At 36.1% G+C, this 18777-nt stretch overlaps 1 protein-coding gene across 1 annotated transcript in view; it reads left to right on the top strand.

Annotated features, from left to right (window-relative positions):
- NSD (Nuclear receptor binding SET domain protein) overlaps positions 1-15491 on the top strand; it is a 37140-nt gene extending 21649 nt beyond the window's left edge. The window contains exons 5-13 of the mRNA XM_089646996.1: positions 1536-1666; positions 3536-3766; positions 5960-6055; positions 6966-7170; positions 8546-8697; positions 10268-10424; positions 12127-12226; positions 13783-13893; positions 14371-15491. Of these exons, the coding sequence (XP_089503122.1) occupies positions 1536-1666; positions 3536-3766; positions 5960-6055; positions 6966-7170; positions 8546-8697; positions 10268-10424; positions 12127-12226; positions 13783-13893; positions 14371-15201 (2014 nt within the window). The 3' untranslated portion in view covers positions 15202-15491. The remainder of the gene's footprint in view (positions 1-1535; positions 1667-3535; positions 3767-5959; positions 6056-6965; positions 7171-8545; positions 8698-10267; positions 10425-12126; positions 12227-13782; positions 13894-14370) is intronic.
- Positions 15492-18777: the final 3286 nt, after the last annotated feature.

Here is an 18777-nt window from a genome sequence, read left to right as displayed (position 1 = left end):
ATTTTGTTTTTAATAAAAATTTACTATTCATATTTTCACCACATGTCACCACTGTTTTATCCTTTGTCAAAGTTTGAAAACCCACCTGGCAATATTTTATTCGAGTTTCGTTGAATAATATACGAACGTACATACATTAGCGCGCTTTTACGATCACAACGAAATGGCATGGCACCATTGGTCTCATTTTTAGCTATTATTATTTAGTGTGTATGAAAGAGCGAACACGCATTTTGACACACTTGCTAATAACAGCTGTTGAACACGAGAAACAATGCCAATGCCAGTGACGGAGTGTGGATTTTTTTTATCATGTTTTGTTTTTAATTGAAAAAAAATGTTACCGGACAGCAAAGTGCCCATAACATTTTTTACTCCAAATGTGCTAAGGAAAAGCTGGTTAAAGTTTGTCGGGTACGTGCCGATACACCCTGTATACATGAAAACCCTATAAAACTCCTTAGTTTGTAAGAACCTTCGTACAAATAGACAGACGCGGATAGTGACTTTGTTTTATAGTATTTAGAGATTTTCAGTAATATATTGTTTTGTACCTACCTAGTGATAACTCTTTTTATAAATTCAATTTTTTGATTAATAATAATAATAATATTTGGATGATTTGTATAGCGCCGTTTTTGTGCAAAATCATCTCAAGGGCGCTGTACAAATATATAATACATTTCTACAATGATCCATGTTATTTACTAACTATATATACGGTATGAAGATAATATACAGTACCGTACTTACATGGCAGGGTCACTGGAGATTAACACTTAATTAACATTAACTAATTGTTTATTAGCGAAATTTAGATACAGGATTTAGGACATGATTGTGACCAGTGTTTTCCGGGACGCATAGTTCAGAGATGTAGGGTGGGGCCATTTCATTGATGGATTTAAACACCATTCATCACAATTTGTACTGGATTCTTTCAGGGCACTTGAGCCACATTATTTGTGCACGAAAGGAAAACAAAATGAGTATGATTTTGCTCTATTTAGAAAAAACAACGGTTTCTCCCTGCCGTATTAATTATTACTGAATCCTTTGTATGAATGCTTCAATGAAATTCTATATTTTTACTCATCTAATTTTGATCTTACAAGTTTTAAATTTATCTAATACCTCTCAATCTCTCCTTTTAAAAAATTAAGATAATGTCTACATAGTACAAATCCACGGGACCTCTCAAACCAAATTTCTAGTCAACAATTACCCGCGTAATGCGAAATTTGATAAAAACAAAAACCGAAATATCGAGTTATGTAGTTGGCCTGTGAAATTGACATTGGTTTTTGAAGTAAATTCATAATAATGAAGCCCAATTACTCCTTTCTTAAAAGGTTAAGGATCTAATATGATTTTAACAAGCCCTTTTGCTCAGAATAAAGCTATGATCGAGGACTACAATATGATAAAATGAACCCTTACCTGGCGAAAGATGAATTTAATGCACATTAACAGGTATAACTACATATTATGTAAATATTATATTAACATCAATGAATGTATTTGTTTTATTTCAGACTGAGCAAGATACCACTTCATGTGAATACTTCTTGGTGCTTCATATGCGCTAAGGGAGGTTCCCTCATTTGCTGTGAAACTTGTCCCACTTCCTTCCACGCCGAGTGCCTCAAAATATCACCGCCTGAAGGTAAAGTATTATTTTACAATTTTTTTTGTCTCTTATGTATAAGTATTGATACTGATTTAATTTCAAAACGAATACTTCTGTGGAGAGTAGACCTCACGTCCAAAATTTTCTCTGAAATCGTGAGACTTGTGAGTACGTACTTAAACATGTACATACTTAATTATAAAGTATACAATTATTTTATGTAACATTTAAAAAAAAAATCAATTAAGGAATTACACAATGTGTCTAAAGAAACATCACTATCTCAATGATCATTCTTTTTTCAAACTTTCTTCAGATAGGTAGGTACCATAATATTGAAAAGCTCTATCAAAGTTAGCCACCTAGTCAACATTAGCAAATACCTTACAATATTAATAATACCTCCAACTTCTGACGTTTCCCTTACATTCTGATGGCAACATGCTACACTATCGGCACGATTTGTGCGCCGTGGTTTTTTCTCATACATTTTAATGGATTTTATGTGAAATTATATTCTTTATTTTACGTTAATAAATTATAGAAGTCGAAATAAAGTTTTAATAATTAGATATCCCACATAAGAACTTGCTGCTTTTTTTTATCATACATTTAAATATATTAATGCGATCTATTAACTCTGTCTTTGATGGTTTAGAAAGGCAATAAAATACAAATATAATAATGAATAATTTTATAAAAAGATTTCAATACAATTAATGTATATAAAATATGCATTATTACATATCAATATATTCGATAATTCAAAACACATACAAAAATCTGTTTATCCTCCTTCATATTATCTAGGCTTCTTCGAGACCCGCATTAATATATCCTTTCCTACATCCCCTACCTTAAGCCACCTCACAAGGCTGCCCAATCGGGTGGCGACATAGCTCCCCTTGTGAGGTGTCGCATAAACATTGAACATCTTCAAATAAATCATCATTTATAACTTTAACTTTACACAGAAAGCTACATGGAATTAACACAGCTTTGCTGAATTAATAATCTTCAATCTTAACATTTTATTTGATAGGATTTAACGAAATCATTTCACCAACTATAATCTGTCAACATTTTTTTGGCATCTTGAAAAAGGACTTGGGAGTGTTTTTTTTGTTTGTTCGTAAACTGAAACACGGAACCTCCCTTTTAGAAACATTTTTATAAATGTTTTAACAATATCGATCAAAATACTAATTAGAAAGCGCACAACACTGCCATAAAAAAAAACTCCCTTTTGAAACATTTTTGTAAATATTTTAACAATATTGATCAAAATACTAATTAGAAAGCACACAACACCGCCATAAAAAATTTAAAAAGTCAACATGCTACACTAGCTCCCTCTAGCGGCTAGAGTTGTTGATACATATTGCCACTATTTCACTAGAGTTGGAAGTATTAATAATATTATAGGGTATTTGACATTAGCCATCTAGTCAAAGTAAGCCTTTCTTGAATAATAGTGGATACAGCAGATTTTCGAAACCAGAAATGGAATGTACCAACAAATTTAAATACAAATCAAATGCCAAATGGTTGTGTTAAAACAGTACTTTGCTGCGCTCAGTCAATAATTTTTTATGTTACTATTATTTCTCTTTTAAATAATTTGATAATGGCTAGTCGCTAATTGATAAATGAATTGTTTTGTTTCTTGTTTGATTTGAACCCGCAACCTCCAGATTGCTAGTCGAGAGCTTTACCCCTCGACCATGGAGGCCATTATTAGTTTTTTTAAATTGGTTAACTACCGTGATACTGAAAATTTGTTCTGGAGCAGTTCAGAGCACATTTTTTAGGTGGACATTCGAATGGTTAATTAAATCAATGTATTTGTTACATCGCTTGAAAGCTTTCATTACATCTGTATCAATATTTTGTTTAATATTCTAGGGGGCTACATTTGCGAAGACTGTGAGACAGGCCGCCTGCCCCTGTACGGAGAGCTGGTGTGGGTGAAGCTGGGCAACTACCGCTGGTGGCCAGCCCTTGTGCTCCACCCGGTGGACGTGCCGCCCAATATCGCCGCGCTGCCTCACGCGCCCAACCAGTTTGCCGTGCGATTCTTCGGGGATTACGATCATTATTGGGTCAGCGGAGGGCGTGTGTTCCCGTATCAGGAAGGTGAGCGAGATTTAATTACACTTAACCTTTTACAACGCTGACCATTTCAATACAACGTAATAAAAGATTATGTGCGACCTCTCCTGGAATAAGATCACAAGACCTAGGAATTACTAGAACATGATGTCAAAAATATTAAAAAATATATAAATGCGACCTCTCCTGAAATATGCTTTCCAAATATATAGTCTGCATTTAGCGAAGCATATAGATCTAATAGATCTAATAGATTCTATTAGATCTATATGCTTGTTTAATCGTTCTGTTCCCTCAGAAAATAGGGAACAGAACGATTCACAAAAATACCAAGACCGGCAGTATGAAGCTAAAATTACCAACCTTAAAAGAAAGAGGTGACTCGATTTCTCAACATTATAGTTCAGGACCACCAACACAAATGTAAATCTCCGTAAACACTCAATTATTAAAATTAACAATACACCCTTTGCATCCAATCCTAGGAAACACTTCCTTACAATTAGAGTAGTGGAAACATAGAACCAACTTCCACAATATGTCATTGGATTCTTATTTTGAGAGAAGAAATGATTAACTTATTTTAAAATTTAAATCGACTCCAATTACTGTCAAACTTTCTGTGAAATATGAGTGCATTAGCAGAAAGCTGCCTGCTCTTTTTATAATAATATAATAAATGCTATATCCACCGATTGATCACATATACCACACCGCGTAGATCAGATTAACGGGGTAAAATACAGGCCAGGAATTGAGTTTGTGAGGCAGGCTGAAAGCAGCAAGAATTACAATCAAGGCTAGGAGGGGCTCATGTTATTCCTTTGAGACTAGTTAAACCACACTTAACACTGTCAGACTGTGAGCTGCGGGGATTAAAATTCGTTAGTGGGTCAGTGTAGGGCTTGTTTGGCTGTATCTGAAAGGTGAGCCAACTTCGGCCAATATTCACTTATTTCAATAATTCTCAATAATATGAAAACAGATTTTCTACTTAAGTCGTTGACTCAATGCTGAGGATCGTGATCCCCACTCCAATCTCTAATAGGCTACTTGTATCACTTTGTTTTCATTCATTTTGTTTATCGATCAGGCAAAAATACTGCATAATACAATACAGTCGAACTTGGCCATAACGATCACGGCGAGGTCGATTCACTGATATACCGAGCAAATAATTTTGTCAACACAATTTCTGAATACATGAATGGGTCGTTAGGTCTGAAAAAAATAAAAAAAACCTTATTTAATAATTATTCTCGAAGTAAGTAGTAACAAACAAAGGGGCGGGAATTTCCTATCCCGTTAGGGACGGATTCATATGTTTATGGCACTATCTGTGTAAGATTGTCGGCTATTTGAACCATTGCTATCCATCTGGTACAATGTAAAATTGTCATAAAATCTGCAAAAGTCACGCGAAATTTCAGCTTCGCAATATTGTTCCCTTTTTACATCTTTTGTATTGTAACTCATCATCAATTTTGTTTTAAAAACCAATAAATATGTTTATGAAGGTACCTAGTTACGAGTACCTACATTCCTGCACGGGATAAATTTATGATAGTGATGCACAACTTTTTCAGCAGAGAGGCCACTTTGCCTATTTTTCAAACATCCTTGAGGGGGAGGGGGAGGGGGTTAGCAGTGATATTCAAGATTTTAGGTTTCTGTTGATTTTTTGAATTTCATCTTATACAAACCGGTTCTCCAAATTTGGTTCCATTTAGGAAATGCATCGTAAATTAACCAAAACTCTATAGAAAAAAGTTTTCAGTCAGGGTTTTCAATAGTTAACCCAAACATTTAAATTTTCTCTGTAGCCAAGTGGGCCGTATGAAAATGACATGCGGGCTGCAAGATTGGGGCCTGGGACAAGTAAATTTTTTCAGCTGAAAACCTAAACAATCCCGCAAGCTCGTTATTTATGAGAAGTGCTATTTTACAAGCGGTAGGTATAGTACTCGAGTTCTCAAGATACGCTGTAGGCAGACAGTTGATAGCATGTTGTGTAGAATAGTTAAATGACCCTTATCACTCACTGTTGGTGGGACAATAAACAGGCCGGAAATAGAGTTTGCAAATCAGACTTCGAGCTCTTTTGGTGCCGAGTTTTCTGCTGTATTTTATGTTGCTGGGATTATGATCATTATCAGGTTATGTTTCCTCAAATCGGGAAGCTCCCATATCAATCTTGTTTTGTGTTTATTATTGTAGGTGATACTGGACATGCTTCCAGCAAAAAATCAGCAGTGGACACTACATTCTTAACCGCCATCAAGCAGGCCCAGGAAGCATATGACATCATTACAAGTAAGAACATGCCAATGAAATTGATTATGTTTTAATATAGAAAGAATTTCGATTTTTGATCAATATAACTCAGAGTAAGGGAATATTGGATACACGAGACACCCACAACACACTTTTATCTATTTATCTCTTCAGTGTCTTAGGTAGATTTACCAGAAGACAGCAAAGTGTGTGGGTAGCATCCCTTTGAAAACTTAAACTTTCTAAATCTGAAAGAGTAGTTCATCTTCTTATGTGGAATTTACGGTAATCAAAAAAAATATTTCCCTCGCAATCTGCATTTTGACAGTTCGTTTTAAGATAATTGAATTGGAAAATATAGAGGTTTTAGGGGTTAAAAGATTTGTAAAAACCACCACTGTTTTTACATGAGAAAAGTTCAATAACAATTTAACACGCCAGGCCGGAATAAAGTTGGTGAACTAGATTGCATTCTGTTTTTGCACCCTGCATTATGTTCTATTATTGAACAAGTGGAAATATAACTTTTTTATTTAAAGTTATACAGGTTGTTACTTGACTTACTTTAACCAGTGATTCTCGATATTATTTGGAATTAAAAATGTACTTGCTTATAAAAATATGGAGTGCGGTAACATTTTTTATGTTTTTTTTTCAACTAAAAGATCAGTAGATATTAGACGGTTAGGGTCGGGATAAGGGGTTGAGCAATTACTCGGCTGAGTGGCCAGCACTGACATGAGAAAGAAAACGACATGAAAATTTTGAAAAAAAAAACCTAAAAAATGGTTTCCGAAAACCAAAATATCATTTACGTTTTTTACTCCAAATAATGTAAGGTATCACTGGTTAAAATAAGTCATGTACGTCTCTTAGCACCCTGTAATATTATGACTTCGAACTGACAAAATTTAGAGTTAGAATGAAAATAAATGTTGCATCTTTCCAGACATGAAGCAGCAGAATTCTGAAGAAGGGGAACTCTCGTCCAGCCTTTTGCCCCCGCAGTATGTGAAGCTGAAGGTGAACCGCGCCGTGGCAGGAGCGAGCGGGAGCGGCGGCAAGGGCGCCGCAGCCGAAGGTAAAGCGCAGCGCTGCGACTGCAACCCCTCTGCACCGCATCCCTGCGCACCTGATTCTGACTGTCTCAACCGGTAATTACATAATAAAGTTTTGTGAACAGTAGACCATGTGTCCAAAAAAGTATGTTTCTCTTTTCCTCTATTTAAAACCAAAATATCCTCTGAAATCATATACAGTGGTACCTCGACATACAAGTTTAATTCGTTCCGCAACCTTGCTCGTATCTTGAATTACTCGTATATCGATGCAGATTTCCCCATACAAAACAATTAGACTACCATTAATCCGTTCCAACCCCTAAAATGTCACCCCAGTTATTTTTGTTACGTGGTTTTGAATAATAAAAACGTATTTATAAATGACAAATATTTATTGTACAAAACCAAAAAAGAGAATGTAAATAAATAAATTAGATATCCTTACTGGTCTTTGCCTTTTTCGCTACATTTTTCTCGCTTTCACCTGTAGGCCGTTTAGAAAAAACATGTCCAAGGAGGTTTGTTTCTTCCTCCCTCTCAGAATGTTCCGGAAATGAGTTAGGCAAGTGTCATTAAAAAGATCAGATGCACGAACTGTTGCAACTTTTTCTGGGTGTTTCTTTTCCACGAACTGTGAAACTCTCTCCCACATTCTTAAGATTTCCTTTATCTCACTTGTATCACTTGTAGAAATAACCTCCTCCTCCTCTGACTCTTCGAAACCAATTTCTTGCATAACATCCGTATGCTGCTGTGACTGTAACTCTTGTATCTCCTCAGTCGTCAGTTCCTGGGTGTGCTCCTCGACGAGTTCGTTCACGTCTCTCTCTTCCACCTCTAGATCCATGGATTTCCGCAGAGACACAATCTCCTCCTCTACTGACATACCGGGTTCCAATTCTTCGTAGATCCTTTCAGCTACAGTTTCAGGCCACAGCTTTTTCCATGCAGATTAACTGATTCACTGACCGTGGTGGGCGTGGCCGCGCACACGCGCTACCGGCCGGCCTGCTAAACCGAACTAGTATCTCAAATTTTGCTCGTAACTCAAAGCAAAAAATCACTCGCTCGCCGGCTCGTATCTTGAAAAACTCGTATGTTGGGGCACTCGTATGTCGAGGTATCACTGTATAAAGATTTGTAAGTAGATATTAAAAACCTACCTACGTAATTGTGACCCATATTATATTTTATGTAATAGTTTTGTATTTTAAATAAGGAATAATTGTACAATTTGTCCAATGAAACGTCACAATCTCAATGACAATTATTTTTTTTAAACATTCTTCAGGCAGGTAGGCACCACAATATTGAAAAGCTCATTCAAAGTTCCCATCAGGATAATTGGAGACATCCTGTCACATTTCCTGCATATATTGATGTATTCCACTCCCAACAACTGCACGTGTGACTCCTGAGAGGGCCGGATCCCGCTAGTAGTTTGTAATTCTGATTATTTGCCTTCCAGAATGTTGCTGACAGAATGTTCGCCGAGCGTGTGTGCCGCCGGTGAAAGGTGTGAGAACCAGGCATTTGAAAAGCGCCTCTACCCGCCCCTGGCACCCAGCCGAACTAACCAGAGAGGCTGGGGACTCAAGTTGCTGGGAGATGTCAAGAAAGGTACTGCTTTTTCTGATTAATTCATAACTTGCCTACTATGTACAACTTTACTAAAAAGAGTTATGATAACTATTATAAAAACCAATAATAATGTACATACATATTATTATGATTACATATAAGAGATGGATGGTTTTTTTTAACACAAACATAAAAGAATTCATTTCAAAATCCACAACTATTTTTATATTAGAAATGTTGAATAACTGTTTAAAACTGTTGATGGTGTAAAAGACAAACCTAGAATAAAGTTTGCGAACTAGACTGCAAATCTCCTTTTACACCCTGTATTTTTTTCTTAAAGATAGACAAACATTCTCAGGTTAAGGCGATGCGCACCACGTTGTGTACTATTTGAAATCGGTCCGCTAACAATAGCACTCCTAACTCCTACATGGCGATAATGGCTGCTTTGATTTGTGCAAGAAACAAACATCGCCAAAAAGTGTGTTTTATTTGATTTTCGCAAAGTTCAGGCACAAATATTTAAATGTTTTACGATAATTTTCTAAAGAACTTATTTTTTCACATTATACAATAAAACCATATCTGAAAAGGGGTTTTTAAATAGGAGATTTTGAACTTTGAACAGTTTTAAATCTAGACTGTATTTTAGGCTGATTTTAGTGTCACGCCGACCGCACGCGCACTGTAGGCGCTGATGGTCGAAATATATGAACTTCTAGGAAGCGTTTTTGAATGACGCGTAGCTATCAGCGCGCAAGGTGGTCAGCGCTGATGGCTACGCAGCCGTACGCGTCGCGCGTCGGCGCCGCGTAGCTGTCGGCGCTGACGATCGCACGAGCGCCTCTGCTTTCAGTGAGCGTTCTAGTGTCGAGCGGAGCAGACGTCATCGCGTGTACAGTCATGGCGAATCGCCAAGTGGATACAGGTCGAGTTATCGATGAGGTTCGCCTGAAGAAGAAATTGTGGGATGCATTCGATCCACTCTACAAAAATAAAGAATCAAGAAACAAAGCCTGGGAGGATATTGCCGACACATTGTTCGAAAATATTTATTATAATTATTTCTAATATAATATAATACACTCCGCATTTTGGTCTTCGACTGTACAGTAAGGCAGTCAGTACGATACTGAAACGAGCCACGCTGAGTCTCAGCGCTGACGAACTACGCGGTGATCTATGAGCGCTGACGGTGAGCGTGACACTAAAATCAGCCTTAGACTGTCAAAAAAATGCTCAATTATTAGGCCAAGATGTATTCTACTCACAGTATCAGCGAGTGAAGAGCGATCAAATCTTCAAACCAAAAACATGTGATTTTTCATTACCTCTTATAGTGCTTCGCCTTAAGAATAACCTGACAATATGTATTTAAAAAAACACTTAATAAAATAAGTGGACGATGTTGCTTGTGCAATGATGGATTTACCTAGCAGGACTTTGACCCACGACCCTGCGGTGGGAACCCAACTATTTATTGTCAACTCAACTACTAGCTGGTCAATTAGTATGATGTATTTTTATATGTTGGGCTACAGTGCCCCTTGCGCAGTGTGCAGGTGAGGCGTGATGACGTCAAATTAAATTTGTTTTTAATTTCCAGGGGACTTTGTGATAGAATACGTGGGTGAGGTGATAGATGAGGCAGAGTTCCAGAGAAGGATGGCTCGGAGGCAGGAGATTCGGGACGAGAACTATTACTTCCTCACGCTGGACAAGGACCGCATGATTGACGCAGGACCCAAAGGGAACGTCGCAAGGTAATACATTCATACAACATACACAAATACAATTATCTTTAACCTTTTGTTTTCTGATGGGACTTGTGAGTGATGTTTAAATCGGTTATATGACAAAACAGAACATTGAAGCAAAGTGAAGAAACATAACAAACAAACATCGGTTATGTGACAAAACAGAACATTGAAGCAAAGTGAAGAAACATAACAAACAAATAATATCGGTTATATGCCAAAACAGAACATTAAAGCAAAGTGGAGAAACATAACAAACAAACAACAAATTTAACCTATTCTTTTATCATTTTCGGTTTTATCCGGTTACTGTTAAAATGAGTGTAAAATAATGGTGTTTTATCAAATCCTGTCATGTACTAGGAGCGGTAGTAAGCAGTCCTGTTTGGTAAAGTTTTTCCTTTTTTTACTTTTATGTGAATATCGCACAAGAATCCCAACTGCTCCCAACTGTTTGGAGCCAGTGAGACTATGGCATCTCCTACATTGGGGAATGTTGTGAGGCTGAAGGTGTGGGGAGGGGAAGAGGATGGTGGGGAAGTACCTGGCTATTTATATCTGGCCATCAAACATGGCTAAAGTAATTTCAAGCCGTGTTTCGATTCTGAATGGTGGTCTTACATCAGAGTATTATTTTAAATGATTAAATTGTAAAATAACACAAATTAATCACATAAAATACAAGAACTTGTGCACGCTGGGATTTGAACCCTCAATCTCTGGATTGTTAGTTGAAAACCTTACCCCTAGACCACGGAGGCTAGATAGCTCCCCTCCATAATGTTTTGATTGATGTATACGGAAGGTGTGTAAATTGAGTTATACTTGATGAAATTATGTGAAGTGTAATATCACACTAGAAAAAAGGTTATTGCTGCTAACCAGGCGACAACTGAGCTTTTTCTGCATCCTACAGATCCGAGGTGATCTCCAAACATGTTTGTTATTTCAGATAGAGAAGGCTCCACCTATTGCAAATAAACATGATTTCAACCATAGATAAAATAAAAACAAGACAGATGTCATTAAGGGTGAGAGGAAAAAACCAACATGAATGTGGGCAGTCTACCATTCAGTGATTTGAAAAAATATGCATCCGACAGTCTGCAGGCAACTGGCATTGCAGTTAAAGTATTTCAGTGTTCGGTAATGAAATCTGCTTACGAACAGCCGTCTTTAGTCATAACTAAAAATCCCAGATCTCATGAAAAAGGTTTTACTTTTGCATATGCACTGAATATTTTGTAAAAGTAAATGGTTTTACATTTTACAGTTGTCGCATAATTTACTCACCACACTAAACTACCACTTTGGCATTTTGCATCTCGCTGTTTATGTTTTGGTAGTATGAATGTCGCACACACAACCATTTTAAGATCATCATATTAAAATGAATACCCTTTAAATTAAATTAAATAACGCTTACCTGCAGCATTTAACGCAATATTTGTGATTATTGTCATTACCGTTTATATATTTATACAGTTTGAATGCATTGGAAATCATTAATCCGCATGATGGGCACGAGTCGGTTGTCAAAATTCAAATGATAACGTATTCTATTCAGTAAATGCGCAAACCGTGCTGGTGCCAAAATAGGTTGTCACGTGGTTGCCCCCAGGCCGCCGAAATGGTACGCACATTTGACTTTTGGGCATGTATTGTATTTAGACATTCAGATGATAATGTTTTGTTATTTTTTTTTCAGATTCATGAACCACTCCTGTGAACCCAACTGTGAAACACAGAAATGGACAGTGAACGGAGACACTCGAGTTGGACTCTTTGCCTTGAGAGATCTACCCGCTGTAAGTATTTTTTTCTTATTTTTTTTTTTTTCAGAAATATGTTGATGATATATTATTTAATTTTCACCGCTACTAGTTTCTCTTGTTAGATTTTTATGTAATTTCGGTATGAAAATAAAATAAAATTATGAACTATATTTAATATTTTTCCATCTTTCAAGGAATATCTTGGAACTAAACAAAATTTGTTTTTGCCTGTTTTGCATAACGGTAATAAAGTGAGACCGTTTTAATGAGTGCTTGAAGAAATAACATCGATTCCTTATCAACCGATAAGTTTACCGTTGCGTTTTCGCTACGTCAGCGTAATATGGGTTGACAATCCAAAATATCGCAAATTTATCAGATTACATTCACAATCAATTGATATCTAATCAGGTAACTCCATTAATGGAGGACTGAACGCAGTTGAGCTAACAAAAAATTGTCCAAAGAAGCGAAGTTAGCAGTCCACAATGGAGTGCTTTTTTTTTTTTTATTTTTTTTTATTTATTTATTTTTTTTTTTTTAAAGTGAATACCTCACAAGAGTCCCAACTGCTCCCGTCTGGAGCCAGGGAGACTATGGCATCCCCAATTGGGGGATGTTGTGAGGCTGAAGGTAAGTGGGGAAGTACCTGGCTATTCAGATCTAGTTACTAAACACGGCTAAAGCCATTTGGAGCAACGTTTCAATTCTGAATGGTGGTCTTACACCAGGGCGATACTGGTAGTATCTTCCACTCTGGAACATGCCGCAAATATACTATATATTATTTTAATTAATTAATTGTGAAATAACACAAATTAATCAAATAAAATTTATTTGCGCACGCCGGGTTCGAACCCGCGACCTTCGGAATGGCAGTCCAATGCGTTACCACTGGACTATGCCGGCCGTCAAACCGGCATAGTCCAATGCTGGTACCTACCCTGATGTATGGAAGTAAGGCATGGAACTGGCAAAGAAAGGATGAAAGTAGATTGAATACTGTTGAAATGAGATCCCTGAGGCGTATGTGTGGTAAAACCATGTATGATCGTGTTAGGAATGTGGAGATCCGCAAAGAGTACAAGGCTGCGTAAGTAAGCGTAGTGAGTAAGATTAAGAAAAAGACGCTTAGATGGTTTGGGCATATAGAGCTAATGAGGAAGAAAGGAGTGTAAGGACGATATATGATGCGAATGGTAGCAGAATTCGAGGACGCCCGAGGGGATATATGATGCAAATGCGAATGGTAGCAGAAGTCGGGGACGCCCGAGGAAGACATGGCACAATCAAGTGAATCAGATACTCGAGTCGGGCCATGCCAAGAGTCAGAATAATAGAAGAGTATGTATGAGACGATGTATGAATGTGAATGAGGCAAGGAGTGTGTGCCAAGACCGAGTTGTTTGGCGGTCCGTCCTCTCTGCCTACCCCTGCGAGGAAACGGCGTGATGGTTAGTTAGTTATCAATTGATTTTTGTCACTGGATCTGGGCAGTTGTAGGACTGGACAACTTCTGTCTTTTCATCTCCCTAATCCACCCTTTCAAATTATTATAGTAAAATATTGAATTGTATTCTCTTTACCAGGGCACTGAAGCAACCTTTAACTACAACTTGTCATGTGCGGGCGATGACAAGAAGAGATGTTTATGTGGTGCCAAAAGGTGCGCCGGTTTCATCGGAGCCAAACCTCTGCAGGTAATTCATTATTGCTTTGTTCTTTTATTTCACCTTCGAATAAAAATGTTTCTTTTGTGATTAAGACGCATTGTAATTTCCTGGTTGACCGATCTTGCTTTTGAACGGAAATTAATGAATTACGACCTCTACAAACTCTCCTTCACCATAAATATGAAGAAGAAAAAGTAGTGACTGCGGTGTATCAAGTGGTATAGTTGTTTTTTAACCACTCCCAGGCCAAACCCTGCATTTGCAGTGTTAAAGAATCGTGCCCACGCACGGTACAAAACACTGCAATTGCAGTGATGACCTTATACATTAATTTTGTCTTTGGATATTACCTTTACAGAGATTATATTTATATAGTATATAGTAAAGATAAAAATAAAACCTTTGTTGGCTGAATATAAGTTACGTAACTGATCCTCGCAAGTAATAATTTAAGATTCTCACCCGTTTATCACACTTGAACTAAAATATATTCAATATTTCCAGGACGAACCTGCTCCAAAGAAGATTAAAACCATCAAAATCAAACGAAAAAATAAGAAAAAGTCGCTTCCAAACACTCCCACGAATTCTCCAGTGGCATCATCACCTAGGAAGAGAATTCGGACAAGAACACCGACGTCAGAAAAAAGAAGATCGGCGGCTGCTGCAACTGCTGCGGTAACTGCAGCTGCTGCTACCGTTGTCATAGTCAAAGAACCTGATCCCGAACCTGCACCTGGACCAGAACCAGAACCAGAGCCAGAGCCAGAGCCTAAAGACGACATCGAGAATGATGTTAGAGAGATCAAAAAGGCAATGGGAGAAGTAGAAGAAAAAGAAAAGGGCTTAGAATCGTCCATAGAATCGAAAGATTCCGACAGCCCAATTTCATTGAAGGAAGTGGACCCTGTATTAGCATTAACTAACGGTGATATCACCGACGATGTTGAAATTGATCTTATCGAATCAACCAAGTCCGTGAAAAGGAAACGAGTAAGTTTAACCTATCCTGAAAGCAACAATTTAGAAAAATCTTTTAATAATCCCAATAAAAAAAGGGCTCGATCGAATAGTGTACATTTTAGTGAAACCGTCACCTATATCAACGATGTCGATATTGTTTCTAGTTCAGATAAACAATTATTATTATTGAATTCCAATGACGTTTCCGACGCAAAACTTAACGGGCGTTTGGAAATTGTTACAACTAATGGTATCGGTAAGGGTTCTGTAGATTATTGCAAGACTAAAGAATTGAATGACAAGGGAAAGAATTTAAAGGTTTATAGAGCACGGACGAGAAAATCTCTCAATAATTCGGTTGATGAAATTTAGACTTATAATATAATATTAAAATAGTTTATTATAAATTGACCCTTCTGTACCTAAAATAACATTGTATTGTAGGTATGAAAACTATAACACAGTTTAACCAGCTACTTCCTGCCAACTGTATAATGATGTTATCAATATACAATAATTGATTGTTGTCACAATTCATCGAACAAATTGCATATTTTGTAACATACATAACATCAAATGGGCCCAGTTCTATGAAAAATCGACAATTTTACAGTAAAAATGATTTAGACCAAGCATTAAGAGCATCATCACCCTCCACACAACCCCCCCCCCACCAACCCCACTCGCAGATGACGTAGGCCTTAAGATTTCCTTTATGGTCTTTATATTTAAAAATAATTGAGGTCCTTTCCCATTTGATAGACCACAGGATGGAGTCAAACTTGGCTGGACCCTTGTAAATTAGACATAATATGTGTCCAAAAACACATTATCGGCGGGGCTAGTGTGATTATATGTATTGTATCTATATCAATTAATGTGTATATAATATTTTGTTCATAAGACAATTTATTTGTAGTACAAAAAATAATGTTTTGACATGTTGTTTTGAGTTGCCATTAAAAATGTATATAAATTTTTCATAAGTTCTAAATAATTTTCATATTTTATTGAGTAAGTTTTGTTTTTTTAAAAAAAAAGATTTATTATAATTATGTATTAACATTTAATTAGCCTTAATTGTAAATGTTTCAAAAGTGCATTTTAATGTTAATATTTTCGTTTTTAATGTTTTCAAGTTTAAATTTGGTGGATCTTTGACTCTTGACAGTATCAAAATTGGTATTTAATTGGATAATATTGTGCAGAAACCATCCAACCTACAATTTTTAAAATTTTGACTATTTGGGGAATCCTACTTCATCAATCGTGATATTTTCATTTACTGAAGACACCCAACCCAAAAGTTCAAAATTAGAAATGTGGGTTGACAGATCTCAGAATTGTTCACGTTAAAATATTTGCAAATATTGCAGAAAAATCTGTATGGTTTGTATGATGTGTTCGACTTTGAACTAGAATTTTATTTTCGTTGGAACCAGTTAACAAAACATCTGAAACATACAAAAATGTAAAAAATATCATGTTTTTAATTTGCTGAAACCATCTAGCCTACGAAATGTAACCTTACTGACAAAATTATCAAGATATTTAATGTGATACCCAATAAATAATCAAGATATTTAATGTGATGACCAATAAATAATGCTTCTTTAATGTGATTATCTCAGTTTGCCAATTTGTGGGTTGGGTGGTTTCTCCGTAACATGGTCCAATTAATATTAAATATGTTTTTATATTATGCAAAACTCTTAGTAAAAATAGTTTTAAAGATGTTTTGTGAAGACAAACTTTATGTAAAAAGTACATATTAGCTGCTTATATAGTTGTATTAAAAATTTACTTTTTTTTTACAAAAGTTCAAAATTGAATGATTTCAAATTTGAATATTAAATACTGGTACATATTTTCATTCAGTGCACAGTGTTGTTGAAAATTGTTACCAATTCATTTGATTCCTACTTAAATTGAAAACTTTAAAAACCGTAGAATCTCGTAAAATTGTACAGATTTTTATAGGACTTTTTTAAACCTTACTACGTACGAAAAATAATGAATTTTTTTAATAAGTTTTTGTTTCTGATTTGAACTTTTTACTGATCTTAAAATGTACCAAATGTTAAAAAAAATAATTATGTTTCTGCCAAAAAGTTTTTTTTTTTTTTGAAGATTTGACTAAATTTATTATTAAACCGTAGGCGCCGGCATAAAACTTCAATAAATTAAGATACATTTTTGTTACAACATGTAGACAATACTCTTGATAAAGTGACACTTTGATTTTAATCCAGTAGAAGTAATATCCAAAGGCAAAATGAATGTATAAGATCGACACTGCAACTGCAGTACTTCGTACAGTGCGTGTACACGATTCTTCAACACTGCAAATGCAGGGCTCCTGTTCCTAGGGGTTAAAATACATTATGGAGTAATATTAATGTAAATATTTTTCCCAAAACCAAGAAAAAGTATTATTAAGTTGTAAAATAAGTGATTATAATTTTTATAAAGAAATATTTTTGATTTAAATTTAAAAAAAGTCTTGTGAAGTTTACTAAGTTTTAAAATATATAAATTGTTCAGCACTTTTTTAATATTATAATTTATTACAATAAACTTATTTAATTGACACACTTACAGTTCTGCATTTACGATTAAGCAGTATGACTATCATAGAGCATCCAATAAGGGACTAGTTATAGCAAAAGCTTCCCGGGGGCGTGCTGTGTCCATGCGAGCGTTTTATATCCACACTTGTCGCAAACTTCGAACTGTCAATATGTTAACTATTACCGAAATACTGCTTATTTATCTTCTCTGTCTTGAACAATGACATGATGGTCACTCAAAAAAGTGCCCGCTTTGTCCGTTTCCTTTATCTTGTTATCAATGAGTTATGCACAAATTTGCAACGGAGAGCCGCGGGCGCAAGGAGGGCGCGAAGGGAGCGCTCCTGGCGAGTATCGGCCGCCGACTATAATTCGTTGCACAGAGCATTTTACTACTTAGCCTCGGGCACTTGCTATAAACTAGTCCCTAATACTTATTTTAAGATTTCTTTCTCACATTAAATATGTCATCCATGAAAAATGATAAAGAAACCAGAATAATCTCATGTAAATAAAGGTACACCGCAATAAATTTGTTTCAAGTAAGAGTAATTATGTATTTTTTAACACACTAAAATATGGTTTTAAAGTTTTTGACTGAAATATTTTTTATATAATCAGTCAAGTCTGTTTTGTTAAACCCTGTTTTTAATACAATTTCTTTATTTTAATTAGAAAGAAACATTTAATAAAAGAAAGTAGAAAAATATAGTTAATTATTGTTATTCATGTATACATTTTTTTTACATTAACTCCCCATACTCAAAATACTGAGTGCGATTCCAGAAGGAAGAAGTCCAGCCATAGCTGGGAGAAGTATCTCCAAAGGCTGTGCGAGGTGATGCTGGGGCCTGCAGTGGCAGAGTCTGCTGAAGTAGCTCAGTACAGGCAACCCTGGTGTTGCTTCGTCGAAGCGTTGGGTCTCCGACTCGCAGGGAATATGGGGCAAAAGATTCTTGCAAAGTTCCATACACTAATCGCAGCGCCGCGAGCGCCCCGCCACCATACTTTAACGTGTTAAAAGCAAGAACTAAGTATGTAAAATGAAGCACATTTGACATTTGTAAATACGGATTGTATTCTACATAAAAAATGCACATTTGTGCTCAATTCAAGGGAAGACATCTGTTTTAGTGTCAAAAAAGGCACTGCCTTTTGATACAAACCACAAATGTACAATTAGTGACATCTGTCGATACCTCTATTAATTAATTAATATATTAAGTACTTATTTATTTTTCTATTCCGCGTGATTGTCTATGTTTTTTTTGAGCGAAAAACACTCCCGCGGAGGCAAGAAATTCCGGGTCACTCTCACTAGGAAGTAGCACAGGCGGTCCGCTTTCTAAAGACAGTCGCGTTCTTTTTATATCAGTGG

The sequence above is a fragment of the Hesperophylax consimilis genome, chromosome 25, assembly GCF_061612785.1.
Source record: "Hesperophylax consimilis isolate HC1 chromosome 25, BYU_Hcon_1.0, whole genome shotgun sequence".
In the NCBI taxonomy this organism is placed as follows: domain Eukaryota; kingdom Metazoa; phylum Arthropoda; class Insecta; order Trichoptera; family Limnephilidae; genus Hesperophylax; species Hesperophylax consimilis.
This window is presented reverse-complemented; position numbering and strand designations above follow the sequence as displayed.